General features: G+C 41.2%; 1 protein-coding gene across 1 annotated transcript in view; it reads left to right on the forward strand.

Moving 5' to 3' along the window:
• The window catches only part of LOC141049896 (extracellular calcium-sensing receptor-like), a 44,070-nt gene that overhangs the window by 3,212 nt on the left and 26,085 nt on the right, over positions 1 to 14,773 (forward strand). Inside the window, exons 2-4 of the mRNA XM_073546735.1 lie at positions 11,089 to 11,304; positions 11,396 to 11,687; positions 12,306 to 13,124. Of these exons, the coding sequence (XP_073402836.1) occupies positions 11,089 to 11,304; positions 11,396 to 11,687; positions 12,306 to 13,124 (1,327 nt within the window). The remainder of the gene's footprint in view (positions 1 to 11,088; positions 11,305 to 11,395; positions 11,688 to 12,305; positions 13,125 to 14,773) is intronic.

The following is a 14,773-nucleotide window of genomic DNA, read 5'->3' on the forward strand; positions in this document are numbered from 1 at the left end:
ACATCAACTGTTATTCACTGTCCTATTAAGGGAATAGAAGAATCCAGGATATCTATAAACAGAAATATAGTGAGGAAACACTTAGCTAGCCTAAATGAATTCAAGTCTCCAGGTCCAGATGAATTACACCCCAGAGTACTGAAGGAGATAGCAGAAGAAATTTTTGAACCCCTCTCTATAATCTTTGAAAATTCTTGGAGAACAGGAGAAGTGCCAGAAGACTGGAGAAGAGCAAATGTTGTTCCTATCTTCAAAAAGGGGAAGAAGGTGGACCCAGGTAACTATAGGCCGGTGAGTCTGACTTCTATACCAGGAAAGATCCTTGAACAAATTATTAAACAACATGTATGTCAATACCTGGATAAGAATGAAGTGATTAAACAGAGTCAGCATGGGTTTGTAACTAATAAGTCATGTCAGACTAACTTAATTTCCTTCTATGACGGTATCACTGATTGGGTGGATCAAGGAAATGCTGTAGATATAGTATATCTTGACTTCAGCAAAGCATTTGACAAAGTCTCTCATACAATCCTTATTGAAAAAATGATTAAGTATGGAATGGACAAGGCAACTGTTAGGTGGATTCATAACTGGCTTAGTGATCGGACCCAAAGAGTGGTCGTAAATGGCTGCACATCCAGTTGGAAGAATGTCTCAAGTGGGGTACCACAGGGCTCTGTCCTGGGCCCTGTATTGTTCAACATCTTTATCAACGATTTAGATGAAGGAATTGAGGGTAAACTGATTAAATTTGCTGATGACACAAAGCTAGGAGGGATAGCTAATACTAGAGAAGAGAGAGAGAGGATTCAAAAAGATTTAAATAAACTGGAGAAGTGGGCAGCAACTAACAGAATGGTTTTTAACAGGGAGAAATGCAAAGTACTACATCTGGGCAATAAAAATGAAAAAAGCATATATAGAATGGGAGGAATAGGGCTAAGTGACAGCACATGTGAAAAAGACTTGGGTATACTAATAGATCACAGACTGAATATGAGTCAACAGTGTGATGCAGCAGCAAAAAAGGCAAATGCAATTCTAGGATGTATTAACAGAAGCATACAGTCTAGATCACGTGAAGTCATTATTTCCCTCTACTCCTCTTTGGTCAGACCTCATCTGGAATATTGTGTCCAGTTTTGGGCACCACATTTTAAAAAAGACATCAACAAACTGGAGCAAGTTCAGAAAAGAGCGACCAGAATGGTGACCGGTCTGCAAACCCTGTCTTATGAGGAAAGGTTGCAGGATTTGGGAATGTTTAGTTTGCAAAAGAGAAGACTGAGAGGAGACTTAATAGCTGTCTACAAATATCTAAAGGGCTGTCACATTGTGGAAGGATCAACTTTATTCTCATTTGCACAAGGAAAGACTAGAAGCAATGGGATGAAACTGAATGGGAGGAGACACAGATTAGATATTAGAAAAAACTTTTTGACAGTTAGAGTGATCAATGAGTGGAACAGGCTGCCACGAGAAGTGGTGAGTTCTCCTTCAATGGAAGTCTTCAAACAGAGGCTGGACAGACATCTGACTGGGATGATTTAGCGAATCCTGCTTTGAGCAGGGGGTTGGACCAGATGGCCCAGGAGGTCCCTTCCAACTCTACGATTCTATGATTCTATGATTCTATAACGCCCGGGCATGAAAATAAAAAAATCGTATTTTTACCACAAACATGATCATTTAGTCACCATTTTTTTTCATTTTCCCAAGGGTACAAAGAGAAATTGGATCCCAAAAGTTGTTGTACAATTTGTCCTGAGTACGCTGATACCTCATATGTGGGAGAAAACTACTGTATGGGCACACGTCGGGGCTCGGAAGGGAAGTAGTGACGTTTTGGAATGCAGACTTTGATGGAATGGTCTGCGGGTGTCATGTTGCTTTTGGAGAGCCCCTAATGTACCTAAACAGTGGAAACCCCCCACAAGTGACCCCATTTTGGAAACTAGACCCCCCACGGAACTTATCTAGATGTGTGGTGAGCACTTTGAACCCCCCAGTGCTTCACAGAAGTTTATAACGACCGGGCGTGAAAATAAAAATATCGTATTTTTTCAACAAACATCATATTTTAGTCCCCATTTTTTTATTTTCCCAAGGGTAACAGGAGAAATTGGACCCCAAAAGTTGTTGTCCAATTTGTCCTGAGTACGCTGACACCCCATATGTGGGAGAAAACTACTGTATGGGCACACGTCGGGGCTCGGAAGGGAAGTAGTGACGTTTTGGAATGCAGACTTTAATGGAATGGTCTGCGGGTGTAATGTTGCCTTTGGAGAGCCCCTAATGTACCTAAACAGTGGAAACCCCCCACAAATGACCCCATTTTGAAAACTAGACCCCCTAAGGAACTTATCTAGATGTGAGGTGAGCACTTTGAACCCCCAAGGGCTTCACAGAAGTTTATAATGCCAGGGCATGAAAATAAAAAAATCATATTTTTTCCACAAACATGATCAATTAGTCCCCAATTTTTTTATTTTCCCAAGGGTAACAGGAGAAATTGAACCTCAAAAGTTGTTGTCCAATTTGTTCTGAGTATGCTGACACCCCATATTTGGGAGAAAACTACTGTATGGACACACGTCAGGGCTCGGAAGGGAAGTAGTGATGTTTTGGAATGCAGACTTTGACGGAATGGTCTGCGGGTGTCATGTTGCCTTTGGAGAGCCCCTAATGTACCTAAATAGTGGAAACCCCCACAAATGACACCATTTTGGAAACGAGACCCCCTAAGGAACTTATCTAGATGTGTGGTGAGCACTTTGAACCCCCAAGGGCTTCACAGAAGTTTATAATGCCCGGGCATGAAAATAAAAAAATCGTATTTTTTCCACAAACATGATCAATTAGTCCCCAATTTTTTCATTTTCCCAAGGGTAACAGGAGAAATTGGACCCCAAAAGTTGTTGTCCAATTTGTCATGAGTACGCTGACACCCCATATGTGGGAGAAAACTACTGTATGGACACATGTCGGGGCTCGGAAGGGAAGCAGTGACGTTTTGGAATGCAGACTTTGATGGAATGGTCTGCGGGTGTCATGTGCGTTTGGAGAGCCCCTGATGTACCTAAACTATTGAAACTCCCCACAAGAGACCCCATTTTGGACACTAGACCCCCCACGGAACTTATCTAGATGTGTGGTGAGCACTTTGAACCCCCAAGTGCTTCACAGAAGTTTATAACGCTCGGACGTGAAAATAAAAAAATCATTTTTTTCCACAAAAATGATATTTTTGCCCCCAATTTTTTATTTTCCTAAGGGTAACAGGAGAAATTGGACCCCAAAAATTGTTTTGCAATTTGTCCTAAGTAGGCTGATACCCTACATGTGGGGGTAAAACACTGTTTGGGGGCATGGCAGAGCTTGGAAGGGAAGGAGCACCATTTGACTTTTTCAACTCAGAATTGGCTGGAATTGAGATCAGACGCCATGTTGCATTTGGAGAGCCCCTGATATGCCCAAACAGTGGAAACCCCCAATTCTAACTCCAACCCGAACCCCAACACACCCCTAACCCTAATCTCAGCGCTAACCCTAACCCTATCCCTAACCCTAACCCTAGCCCTAGCCCTAACCCTAGCCCTAGCCCTAACCCTAACCCTAGCCCTAATCCTACCCTAACCCTAGCCCTAACCCTAGCCCTAACCCTACCCTAACCTTACCCTAACCCTAGCCCTAGCCCTAACCCTAGCCCTAGCCCTAACCCTACCCTAACCCTAACCCTAGCCCTAACCCTACCCCAACACACCCCTAGCCCTAACCCTAGCCCTAACCCTAACCCTAGCCCTAACCTTACCCTAACCCTAATGGAAAAATGGAAATAAATACATTTTTTTTATTTTATTATTTTTCCCTAACTAAGGGGGTGATAACGGGGGTTTGATTTACTATTTATGGCGGTTTTTATATTTAGCAGCTGTCACACGCTAAAAGACGCTTTTTATTGTAAAAATAGTTTTTGCATCACCACATATTGAGAGCTATAATTTTTCCGTATTTTGACCCACTGAGTCATGTGAGGTCTTATTTTTTGCGGGACGAGTTGACGTTTTTATTGGTACCATTTTCGGGCACGTGACATATTTTGATCGCTTTTTATTCCAATTTTTGGGACGCAGAATGAACAAAAACCAGCGTTTCATGAATTTCTTTTGGGGGGGTGCGTTTACACCGTTCCGTGTGCGGTAAAATTGATAAAGCGGTTTTATTCTTCGGGTCGGTACGGTTACAGCGATACCTCACTTAGGTCTTTTTTTGTGTTTTGTCGGTTTTATGCAATGAAAACTTTTTTATATAAAAAATAATTATTTTTGCATGGCTTTATTCTGCGAGCTATAACTTTTTTTATTTTTTCGCTGATGATGCTGTGTGGCAGCTCGTTTTTTGCGGGACAAGATGACGTTTTCAGCGGTACCATGGATATTTATATGCGTCTTTTTGATTGCGCGTTATTACACTTTTTGTTTGGCGGTATGATAATAAATCATTATTTTTTGCTTCGTTTTTTATTTTTATTTTTTAAGGGGTTCGCTAAAGGGGTTAAGTAATGGGACAGTTTTATAGGGCGGGTCCTTACGGACACTGCGATACCTAATATGTGTACTTTTATTGTTTGGGGTTTTTTTTATTTCCAAAAAATGGATTTATTTGGGGGAATATTTTTTTTTTTTCTAATTTATTTGGCGATTTTTTGTAAATTATTTTAACACTTTTTTTTATTTTTTTTTTACTTTATTAAATAGTCCCAGGTGGGACATCACTGTCCTGTGACAGATCGCTGATCTGTCACATCACAGATCACTGTGACAGATCAGCGATCTGTCACAGGCAGTGCAGAAGGCTTCCTCATGCCTGCGCTTTGCAGGCACTGAGGAAGCCAGCTTCCTGCAGGCCCCCGAAGGCCCCCGTCGCCATCTTGGATTCGGGGGCCTGCAGGAAAGGAGCCCCCCGCAGCAGCGCTGCACATTGCGCTGCCGTGGGGGGCTCAGGGAAGCACCGAGGGAGCCCCTTCCGTGCCGATGCTTCCCTTTAACCCCCGGTACACCGCGATCATGTTTGATCGCGGTGTGCAAGGGGTTGACGTGTCGGGGGCGGTCCGTGACCGCCCCTGACACATTGTGCCGGGTGTCAGCTGTGATAATCAGCTGACACCCGGCCGCGATCAGCGGCGCTCACCACGTGGGCGCCGCTGATCGCGGTAGACGTATTATCCCGTCCATGGGCATAGGGGCCCGGGTCCCATGGACGGGATAGTACGTCGGATGTCAGGAAGGGGTTAAACAACCCAACAGGATTATGTTTCATTATTAAAGTTTCATGATTTTATATGTATATATTATACACGTATATTATATCATCACTGTTTGGTTTTATGTTATAGAAATGACGTGGAAGTGCAATAAGGACTGCGCTTGCTTCTGGTAGAGTAAAGGGTTCTTTATTCAGCCAACGCGTTTCCTGAGCCTGCTGGCTCACTTCATCAGGGCAGATTACATTGGAAGACAGTGAAACATACTTATAGACAAAAAAGGCGCCAATACAGGGTCAAACAGAATCAGCAAAGGTCAAAAAAAAAAAAAAAAAAAAAAAAAAACAATGAAACTTTATTACAAGCATAAAAAACACAACAATAAGAGTATATATAGAAAAGAAAAAATAAAAATATGTAAAAGTACAAAAAATTAAAATATAAAACAGAGTGCTATGGATCACGGGGTTAAAACATGGCTATAGTTAAAAAAGGTGAGTCCTCAAGGGGTATTAGAACCTGGCTCATAAAATGCAAATGGAAGGTATTAGTCCACTAGACCATAAAGCTTGACTGTGGTGGTGTGAAGAATAAATTGAGGGGTTGTTTGTCACTTTATTTAGAAAAAAAAAAACAATATAAGCAAAGGTCAAAAATGGTAAAGAAAAAAAACAATGAAATTTAATCACAAACATAGAAAACACAACAATAAGAGTCTATATAGAAAAGAAAAAATAAAATTATGTAAAAGTACAAAAAATATGAAACAGAGTGCTAAGGATCACGAGGTTGAAACATGGCTATAGTTAAAAAAAGGTGAGTCCTCAAGGGGTATTAGAACCTGGCTCATGAAGTGCAAGTGCAGACTCTAAAGTGCAAATGTAAGGTATTAGCCCACTAGACCATTAAGCTTGACTGTGGTGGTGTGAAGAATAAATCTTTTCCCCCTCTTCTATCAAATAAAAGCATCATTGATAATATTGAGGCCATAGGGACCAATTGTCTTTAATTTATAAATCCAATAGACCTCTTTTCTATTCAGTGCTTGGGTTCTATTGGAAACGTGTTCAGGGATGTGTTCTATAGGAAAAATGATAGCTTTAGAAAAATCTCTTTGGTGAAATAAATCAAAGTGACGTGACAAACCGTGTTTTTGATACCCAGTTTTTGTGTTGTGCCTATGAGAGTTCATTCTACAGTGAAGGGGTTGTGTGGTTCTGCCAACATACAATTTAGGACAAGGACAAAGGATGACATAGATGACAAAGGAAGACACACAGGACAGGTGGTTAGTGATGGTGAATTTTTCTGAGGTGAATGGATGTGAAAAGATGAATGTATTATGAGCAATATTACTGCATAGGCTGCACCTGGGTTTCAGGCATCTGAAAATGCCTGGTGTCAAGCCAGTGCAGTTATCAGGAGTACACTGGGTCAATCTGCTAGGGGCCAGATGGTTTTTTAGTGATCTGGCCTTCCTAAAAGTGACAGTAGGTCTATCAGGCAGAACTTTATTGAGTATTGGATCTTTTTTGATAATATACCAGAGGTCACCTAACATATTTTTTATCTCTTTATGTTGGGAGTTATAAGTAGTGATGAAGTTGGCCTGATAGTTATCATGTGCATCCTTTTCTTTAGATCTCTCACTTAAAAGAGTTTGCTGATTAAAATTCTTAAAAACATTGTTAAAAGTAGAATGAACCAATTGGGAGGGGTATTTTTGAGCAAGGAATCTTCCCTTGAGGACCTCAGCTTGATTATTAAAATCCTCGTCCTCTGTGCAATTCTTTCTGATTCTCTGAAATTGATTATGAGGGATGTTAAAAAGCTATTTGGAATAGTGGCTACTCTTAAAATGGACATAACTATTGGAGTCAACTTTCTTAAAAAAGGTTTTGGTATGAATTTTGGAATTTTTTATAAAAAAAAGTGATATCAAGAAAATCCATCTGGGTATTACTAATGTGGGGGGTAAATTCCAAACCCCATGTGTTATTTTGTATAGAAGAAATAAAAGCATCAACTGAAACGTGACTGGTGTCCAGGATTAAGAATAAATCATCAATGTATCTTCTATATAAAACAATACCCTCTAAAAATGAATCAATAGTAATAAAAGCATTCTCAAAGACCCCCATAAAAAGATTAGCATAAGTTGGCGCGACCCGTGATCCCATAGCGGTGCCTCTGATCTGATGATAAAAATCCCCCAAGAAAGTAAAAAAATTATTATGTAAAATAAAATCCATCCCATTAAAAATAAATTCCTTTTGAGGGTCAGACAGTCGACTGTCAGTTAAAAGAAATTTTTTAAAACAGCTCAAACCCAGTTGGTGATCAATGTTGGAATACAAAGCAGATACGTGCGTTTACACCGTTCCGCGTGCAGTAAAATTGATAAAGCGGTTTTATTCTTCGGGTCGGTACGGTTACAGCGATACCTCACTTAGGTCTTTTTTTGTGTTTTGTCGGTTTTATGCAATGAAAACTATTTTATATAAAAAATAATTATTTTTGCATGGCTTTATTCTGCGAGCTATAACTTTTTTATTTTTTCGCTGATGATGCTGTGAGGAGGCTCGTTTTTTGCGGGACAAGATGATGTTTTCAGCGGTACCATGGATATTTATATGCGTCTTTTTGATCGCGCGTTATTACACTTTTTGTTTGGCGGTATGATAATAAATCATTATTTTTTGCTTCGTTTTTTATTTTTATTTTTTAAGGGGTTAGCTAAAGGGGTTAAGTAATGGGACAGTTTTATAGGGCGGGTCCTTACGGACACTGCGATACCTAATATGTGTACTTTTATTGTTTTGGGTTTTTTTTATTTCCAAAAAATGGATTTATTTGGGGGAATATTTTTTTTTTTCTAATTTATTTGGCGATTTTTTGTAAATTATTTTTACACTTTTTTTTATTTTTTTTTTACTTTATTAAATAGTCCCAGGTGGGACATCACTGTCCTGTGACAGATCGCTGATCTGTCACATCACAGATCACTGTGACAGATCAGCGATCTGTCACAGGCAGTGCAGAAGGCTTCCTCATGCCTGCGCTTTGCAGGCACTGAGGAAGCCAGCTTCCTGCAGGCCCCCGAAGGCCCCCGTCGCCATCTTGGATTCGGGGGCCTGCAGGAAAGGAGCCCCCCGCAGCAGCGCTGCACATTGCGCTGCCGTGGGGGGCTCAGGGAAGCACCGAGGGAGCCCCCTCCGTGCCGATGCTTCCCTTTAACCCCCGGTACACCGCGATCATGTTTGATCGCGGTGTGCAAGGGGTTGACGTGTCGGGGGCGGTCCGTGATCACCCCTGACACATTGTGCCGGGTGTCAGCTGTGATAATCAGCTGACACCCGGCCGCGATCAGCGGCGCTCACCACGTGGGCGCCGCTGATCGCGGTAGACGTATTATCCCGTCCATGGGCATAGGGGCCCGGGTCCCATGGACGGGATAGTACGTCGGATGTCAGGAAGGGGTTAAACAACCAACAGGATTATGTTTCATTATTAAAGTTTCATGATTTTATATGTATATATTATATCATCACTGTTTGGTTTTATGTTATTACTGTTATGAATGTGTCACCGAGGAGGAAAAAACAAAAAACAAGCTAAACCCAGAAAACCGGAGAGGTTGGAAACTAGCAGATTACAGACCCTTGATCCTATCCACACAACTAGCAGCAGCCGTGGAGCGTGCCTACGGTGGTCCTAGACGCCTCGTCACGGCCGGAGAACTAAATAAGCCTAAAGAAAGAAAGGGAAAATCTAAACTGCCCCAGAGCAGACCCCAAAGCAATAGACAGCCCCCAACATGTATTGATGGTGAAACAAGATGAAAACACAAACACAGATAGAAAGATAGGCTGAGCAAATGATGGGGCCCTCACTAACTAGAAAGGACAGGAAAGAAAAGCTGCTGTCTGCAATCACGCAAAAAACCTTGCCAAAAAATGTCCAACACGTCTGATAGAAAAAGACCCTGAAATCGCTAGACTTCAATTCCCTATATCAGCACTCAGGTATATTCTGAAGACAGAGCAAAAGAGATCAACTGATCAGAGACAAAATGGGGATTCAGCCCAGTCCCAGCCAGGGCTGGCTGAACACAAAAACTAAGTAAACCAGACAAAAACTCATATGAACAATAGCAGAGAAAAGTTAGCTTTAAGAAGGCAGGAACCAACCTGGAAACCAGAAGCCACAGTCAGGAGAAATCACCAGCAAGAAACTAGGGATTCGGCTGCCTTAAATCCAATCAGAAACTCCTGACATCCAATCACAGTCCTCTTCCTCAGGTGGCCGGTCTCTGACATTTAGACCAGCTTCATTACCTCCCTTCACCAACAGAGGGAGTCCAGATAAAGAACTCACTACTCCTCTGTCAGCACAGCCAGCTCCATAACCCTCACCAGAAGCCAGAGGCAAACCCGAAAATGAGCTCACAACAAATACCATTCATAAGCCGCTATTATGTGGCACCTGTCAAATAATCAGAGGAAATTGAGCTCAGTTTCATTGGTTCTTGCACAGTTTAAATATCCATGAATGTGAGTAGTTATGGAGCTTTGATAAAGATCTGTTTCAGATCGAAACGCGTTGCTTGTACCCCTGTATGCACACTGTTTACGGAGTTTTACCACACAAGTAAGAATTTTTGATAACCACGAAGAAAGTTCTAAGCTTTTTAAGGAGCTGGAACACTCTTTTCATTTCACTGTTGTAATTATTGTTATATTTCGATAGATTAGACTGTGCATATGTGTATTTGAAAAAATGTTATTTTCTTTATTTTGAATTGAGGAAAATTGGGGTGATTTTAACTTTTTGAATATTGTTCATGTTTTGTAAAACTTTTTTTTTTTTTTAACTTTTCACTGTATTTATTAGTTTCCTAGTGGATTTAAATCTGCGATCGTTTGATCGCTTGTACTCTATACAGTAATTCTACAGCATCGCTTTATATTGCAGAAATGACAGTCTCCTTTGAAACCCAGCTACAGGCCATAGGCAGGTTTCAAAGGAGCTCAGTAATGACAACCACGGGGGTCTTCAGAAGACTTTCCGGCTGTAATAGCGAGCCATCAGTGACCTGCGATCACGTCACGGGAGCGTCAATGGGCATAAAGAATGATGCAACCCCCTGCCGGCAGGTTGTTAATGCGGCTGTCAAAGTTTGTCAGCGGCATTTAACAGGTTAACAATCTTGGTTGGAGCTCTGCTCAACCCGCAATTTTTATTGACAGGTGCTAACATACAGCCATCACCTGTGAGCCCGCTCACTATACCTGCTTCCAACTTGTGCCATAGGTGTATGCCGCATGTCGTGAAGTAGATATTTATTCTCTCTGTTGGTATTCTTGGACTTTTTATAAGTTAAATTGTACAAAATGGTGCATTCAGTTCATGAATTTTGACCAAAATCCCAAATTATTTGTTTTTAATCAGTGTTTATATCCATTTTACACCAAAAAATTCACAAATTGTTTAAAAGGTCACACATTTGAATAAAAATGCGTCAAGTTGAACACGTTCCCAGAAACGTTACTTCAGGCAGAGACATGCATCAGGTGTGCCAAAAAATGACATTTCGTAAAATGTTTGGTTAATCATTGTTGTTGAGGAAAAAAAAAGACAAGATAAAAAGTGGCGCAAACTTAAAGAGAATAAGGCACAAATAGTAAAGCCACTAAAAAGGAGCAAATTACTCCTGACAACTGGAGAAACAGCAATGATGAATCAGGGTGTGTGACTGTAATTGCCACTTTATATACTGTCAAGTGTCGTTTTTATAATCTTTCTCTTCTTTTTGACCACAGACTGAGGATTAACATCTACAGTACTGTCTGGTACCTTATTCTCTCTGCCCAAGTTGTCTATTCCTCCAGTTCAAGCTGCCGCCTGAGAATTTCCAGTCTTTCTGGAATATTTCAGAAGGGGGATATTGTTATAGGAGCTGTGATCCCCTTTCATACAGATAGAATACTCCCGAAACTAACATTTATAGAAGCACCTTCTCCGGACACCTGCACCATGTAAGACTCTGTGACATTCCTTAACATGGTATGTAATTAGAGTTGTTATTTTCAGGAACCTCTTTTTACTCTGGTTCTCTTTTCCACACAGGTTTTTCTTAGAAAGTTTCCAGCAATACCAGGCCATCAGATTTGCCTTGGAGGAAATTAATGGAAGTCTTGGTCTTCTCCGTAATATCACATTGGGCTACCATGCATTGGACTCCTGTTCCATCCTGCCTAGGGAGTTAGAAGGGACATTGTGGATGATCTCTGGAAATAACCAAGCAGTACCCAATTATCGTTGTCAAGAAAAGCCAACACTTGCTGCAGTTCTTGGTCACTCCATGTCCACTTACTCCATTCTTATGGCCCATGTGCTGGGAATTTATCGATATCCTCAGGTATGTAGGAGTTTGACAAGAGTCGAGATGCCAAATCCTACCATGTATTATCAATCTTTTTTCTGATTTGAACCATGATAGTCAAATGAGGAAGTGATACCCTGTATTACTGGGAACATGGCTATAAGTGGCAGGGAACTCATGTGAGAAAATGACAAAGGCAAGATGCCAAATCCTGTCATATATTCTCAATCTTTGCTCGGTTTTAAACCAGGATAGCCAGATGTGGGAGTGATACCCTGCATACTCATATGATAATATTAATGAGAACATGGCTATATGTGGCAGGGCACTGATGTGAAAATAGGGCAGAAGTAATCTGGAGGTCCTAGACTGACAACCATATAATGGAAACAGAAGCATCCCCAAAAACTTAGAGTATTCAAGGAATGCACTGTAGAAGAAAGCTTGCGTTAGATTCACAACTCAAATAATTTCACTTCCTTACATGCATATCTTGTCACCAAGGCTAGGAAGACAAGATCAGTTGGAAAAGGCCTTGTGGGCCAAAATACATCAGGTCGGCAGTGGGGTTGCACAGTCTTAGACTCATGAGCCCTTATTGTAGTCCTACATTTAATTTATAACCTTTTGATTTTTTTCTTTTATATTTTACAGATCAGTCATTTCTCCACCAGTGCTCTTCTAAGTAATCGGGCCATGTTTCCATCTTTTTTTAGAACGGTTCCAAGTGATGATTTCCAGTCAAAGGGTCTGGCTCAACTGTTAATACATTTTGGCTGGACTTGGGTGGGCTTGGTAGGGGTGGGGAATGACTATGGCCAGCAAGGAATTCAGGTCATCAAGCAAGAAATCTTCAGATCTGGAGCTTGTGTTGCCTTCACAGAATTCCTCCTTCTTGATGAGGATGATAAGAATGCACCACACATCACTAAGGTTATCAAAGAGTCAACTGCTACGGCCGTGGTACTCTTCTCTACAGATATCTACCTCAATCCACTCATCGATGAGATGGTCAAGCAAAAAGTCACCGGCAAGGTGTTTGTGGCCAGCGAAGCATGGTGTATCTCGACAATTCTGCTGGACAACAAATATTCCACTCTACTTTCAGGTTCCATTGGATTTGCATTCCATAGTTCAACAATTCCTGGATTTAATGATTACCTCGGAAAAGTTGATCCACTGAATAGTCCCACTGGAATTGTAGCTAAAATATTTTGGGAAAATGTATTTGGATGCAAGTTTATTGAAAGTTCGGACTATACCCTGGACACCAAATTGTGCACTGGGAATGAAAGCCTGCTTGCTGTTGACAATGCCTACACCGATGCCTCTAATTTAAGAAGTTCCTTCAATATTTATACTTCAGTTTATATGATAGCTCAGTCTTTGCATGAACTTCAGATGTGTCAGCATGGGAAAGGTCCATTTCAGAGTGGCCAATGTGCTGATATCCTCAATTTCAAACCTTGGCAGGTAGGAATCTTAAAGACCATGTAGAAAAATTGCGCACTATAACCACAGAATTGGTCACTGTGTGTGATAGTGATGTACATTGAGGAAGAAGGGCCCCATACCAATTCAAAATGGGTTCTCTCCCCATTTAGTGCAAGTTTTCAAATTTCAACCCTCATATGTTCATCCTCATACAGTTATCATGCAGTTCAAATAATGAATATATTTCAGTTTTATTTTCCTGCTCAGCATTTTTCTAAAGCTTGATTGCTTTTTATGAGATGCAGATGCTAACGGGAAGGACGGGTGATGAATGAAACCTTGTACAAGCTGTAATTTAAGACTCCCCTAATATAAAGTCTCTTCATCCTCACAAACTGTCAGGTTCTTCCTCTGTTGTGCAACATTAAAAGGAGGATTATTAAACTTTTATAGACAAATAAAGAGACAAAAACAGGATGCAGGATACAACATCTGAAGATGTGCTAATATACAATTCAATTTAGCTGAAATAGGGTTATCTGATGCTACATACAGTGGGTATGGAAAGTATTCAGACCTCTTGAAATTTTTCACTCTTTGTTTCATTGCAGCCATTTGGTAAATTCAAAAAAGTTCATTTTTTTCTCATTAATGTACACGCTGCACCTCATCTTGACTGAAAAAAACAGAAATGTAGACATTTTTGCAAATTTATTAAAAACGAAAAACTGAAATATCACATGGTCATAAAAATTCAGACCCTTAGCTCAGAAACTCATATTTAAGTCACATGCTGTCCATTTCCTTGTGATCCTCCTTGAGATGGCTCTACTCCTTCATTAGAGTCCAGCTGTGTTTAATTAAACTGATTGCACTTGATTAGGCACACACCTGTCTATATAAGACCTCATAGATCACAGTGCATGTCAGACCAAATGAGAATCATGAGGTCAAAGGAACTGACCAAGGAGCTCAGAGACAGAATTGTGGCAAGGCACAGATCTGGCCAAAGTTACAAGCGAATTTCTGCAGTACTCAAGGTTCCTAAGAGCACAGTGGCCTCCATAATCCTTAAATGGAAGAAGTTTGGGACCACCAGAACACTTTCTAGACGTGGCCGTCCAGCTAAACTGAGCAATCATAGGAGAAGAGCCTTGGTGAGAGAGGTAAAGAAGAACTCCAAGATCACTGTGGCTGAGCTCTGAAGATGCAGTAGGGAGGTGGGAGAAAGTTCCACAAAGTCAACTATCACTGCAGCCCACCACCAGTCAGGCCTTTATGGCAGAGTGGTCCGACAGAAGCCTCTCCTCAGTGCAAGACATATGAAAGCCAGCATAGAGTTTGCTAAAAAACACATGAAAGACTCCCAGACTATGCGAAATAAGATTCTTTGGTGTGATGAGTAGAGTTGAGCGAAACGGGTTGGTCAAATTCAAAAATAGCCGACTTTAGCTAAAGTCGGGTTTCGCCGATCGAAATCCGACCATAGCGTGAGGTCAGCCATGAGGTCGCTGATCAGAGCGCCAAAGTCGCGTTTCAAATAATGCTTCCAGCGCCTTTTCTCAGCCAATGATGGAGGACGCACACTGTGGGCAATGAGATGACATGAGCGCGGCCACCACCATCTTAGAGAAGGGCATTGAAGTGATTGGCTGGCTTTGTCTGGTGTCACAGTCGGTATAAAAGAC

The sequence above is a fragment of the Dendrobates tinctorius genome, unplaced genomic scaffold (genome assembly GCF_039654945.1).
Source record: "Dendrobates tinctorius isolate UK_male_01 unplaced genomic scaffold, ASM3965494v1 ptg000151l, whole genome shotgun sequence".
NCBI classification, from domain to species: domain Eukaryota; kingdom Metazoa; phylum Chordata; class Amphibia; order Anura; family Dendrobatidae; genus Dendrobates; species Dendrobates tinctorius.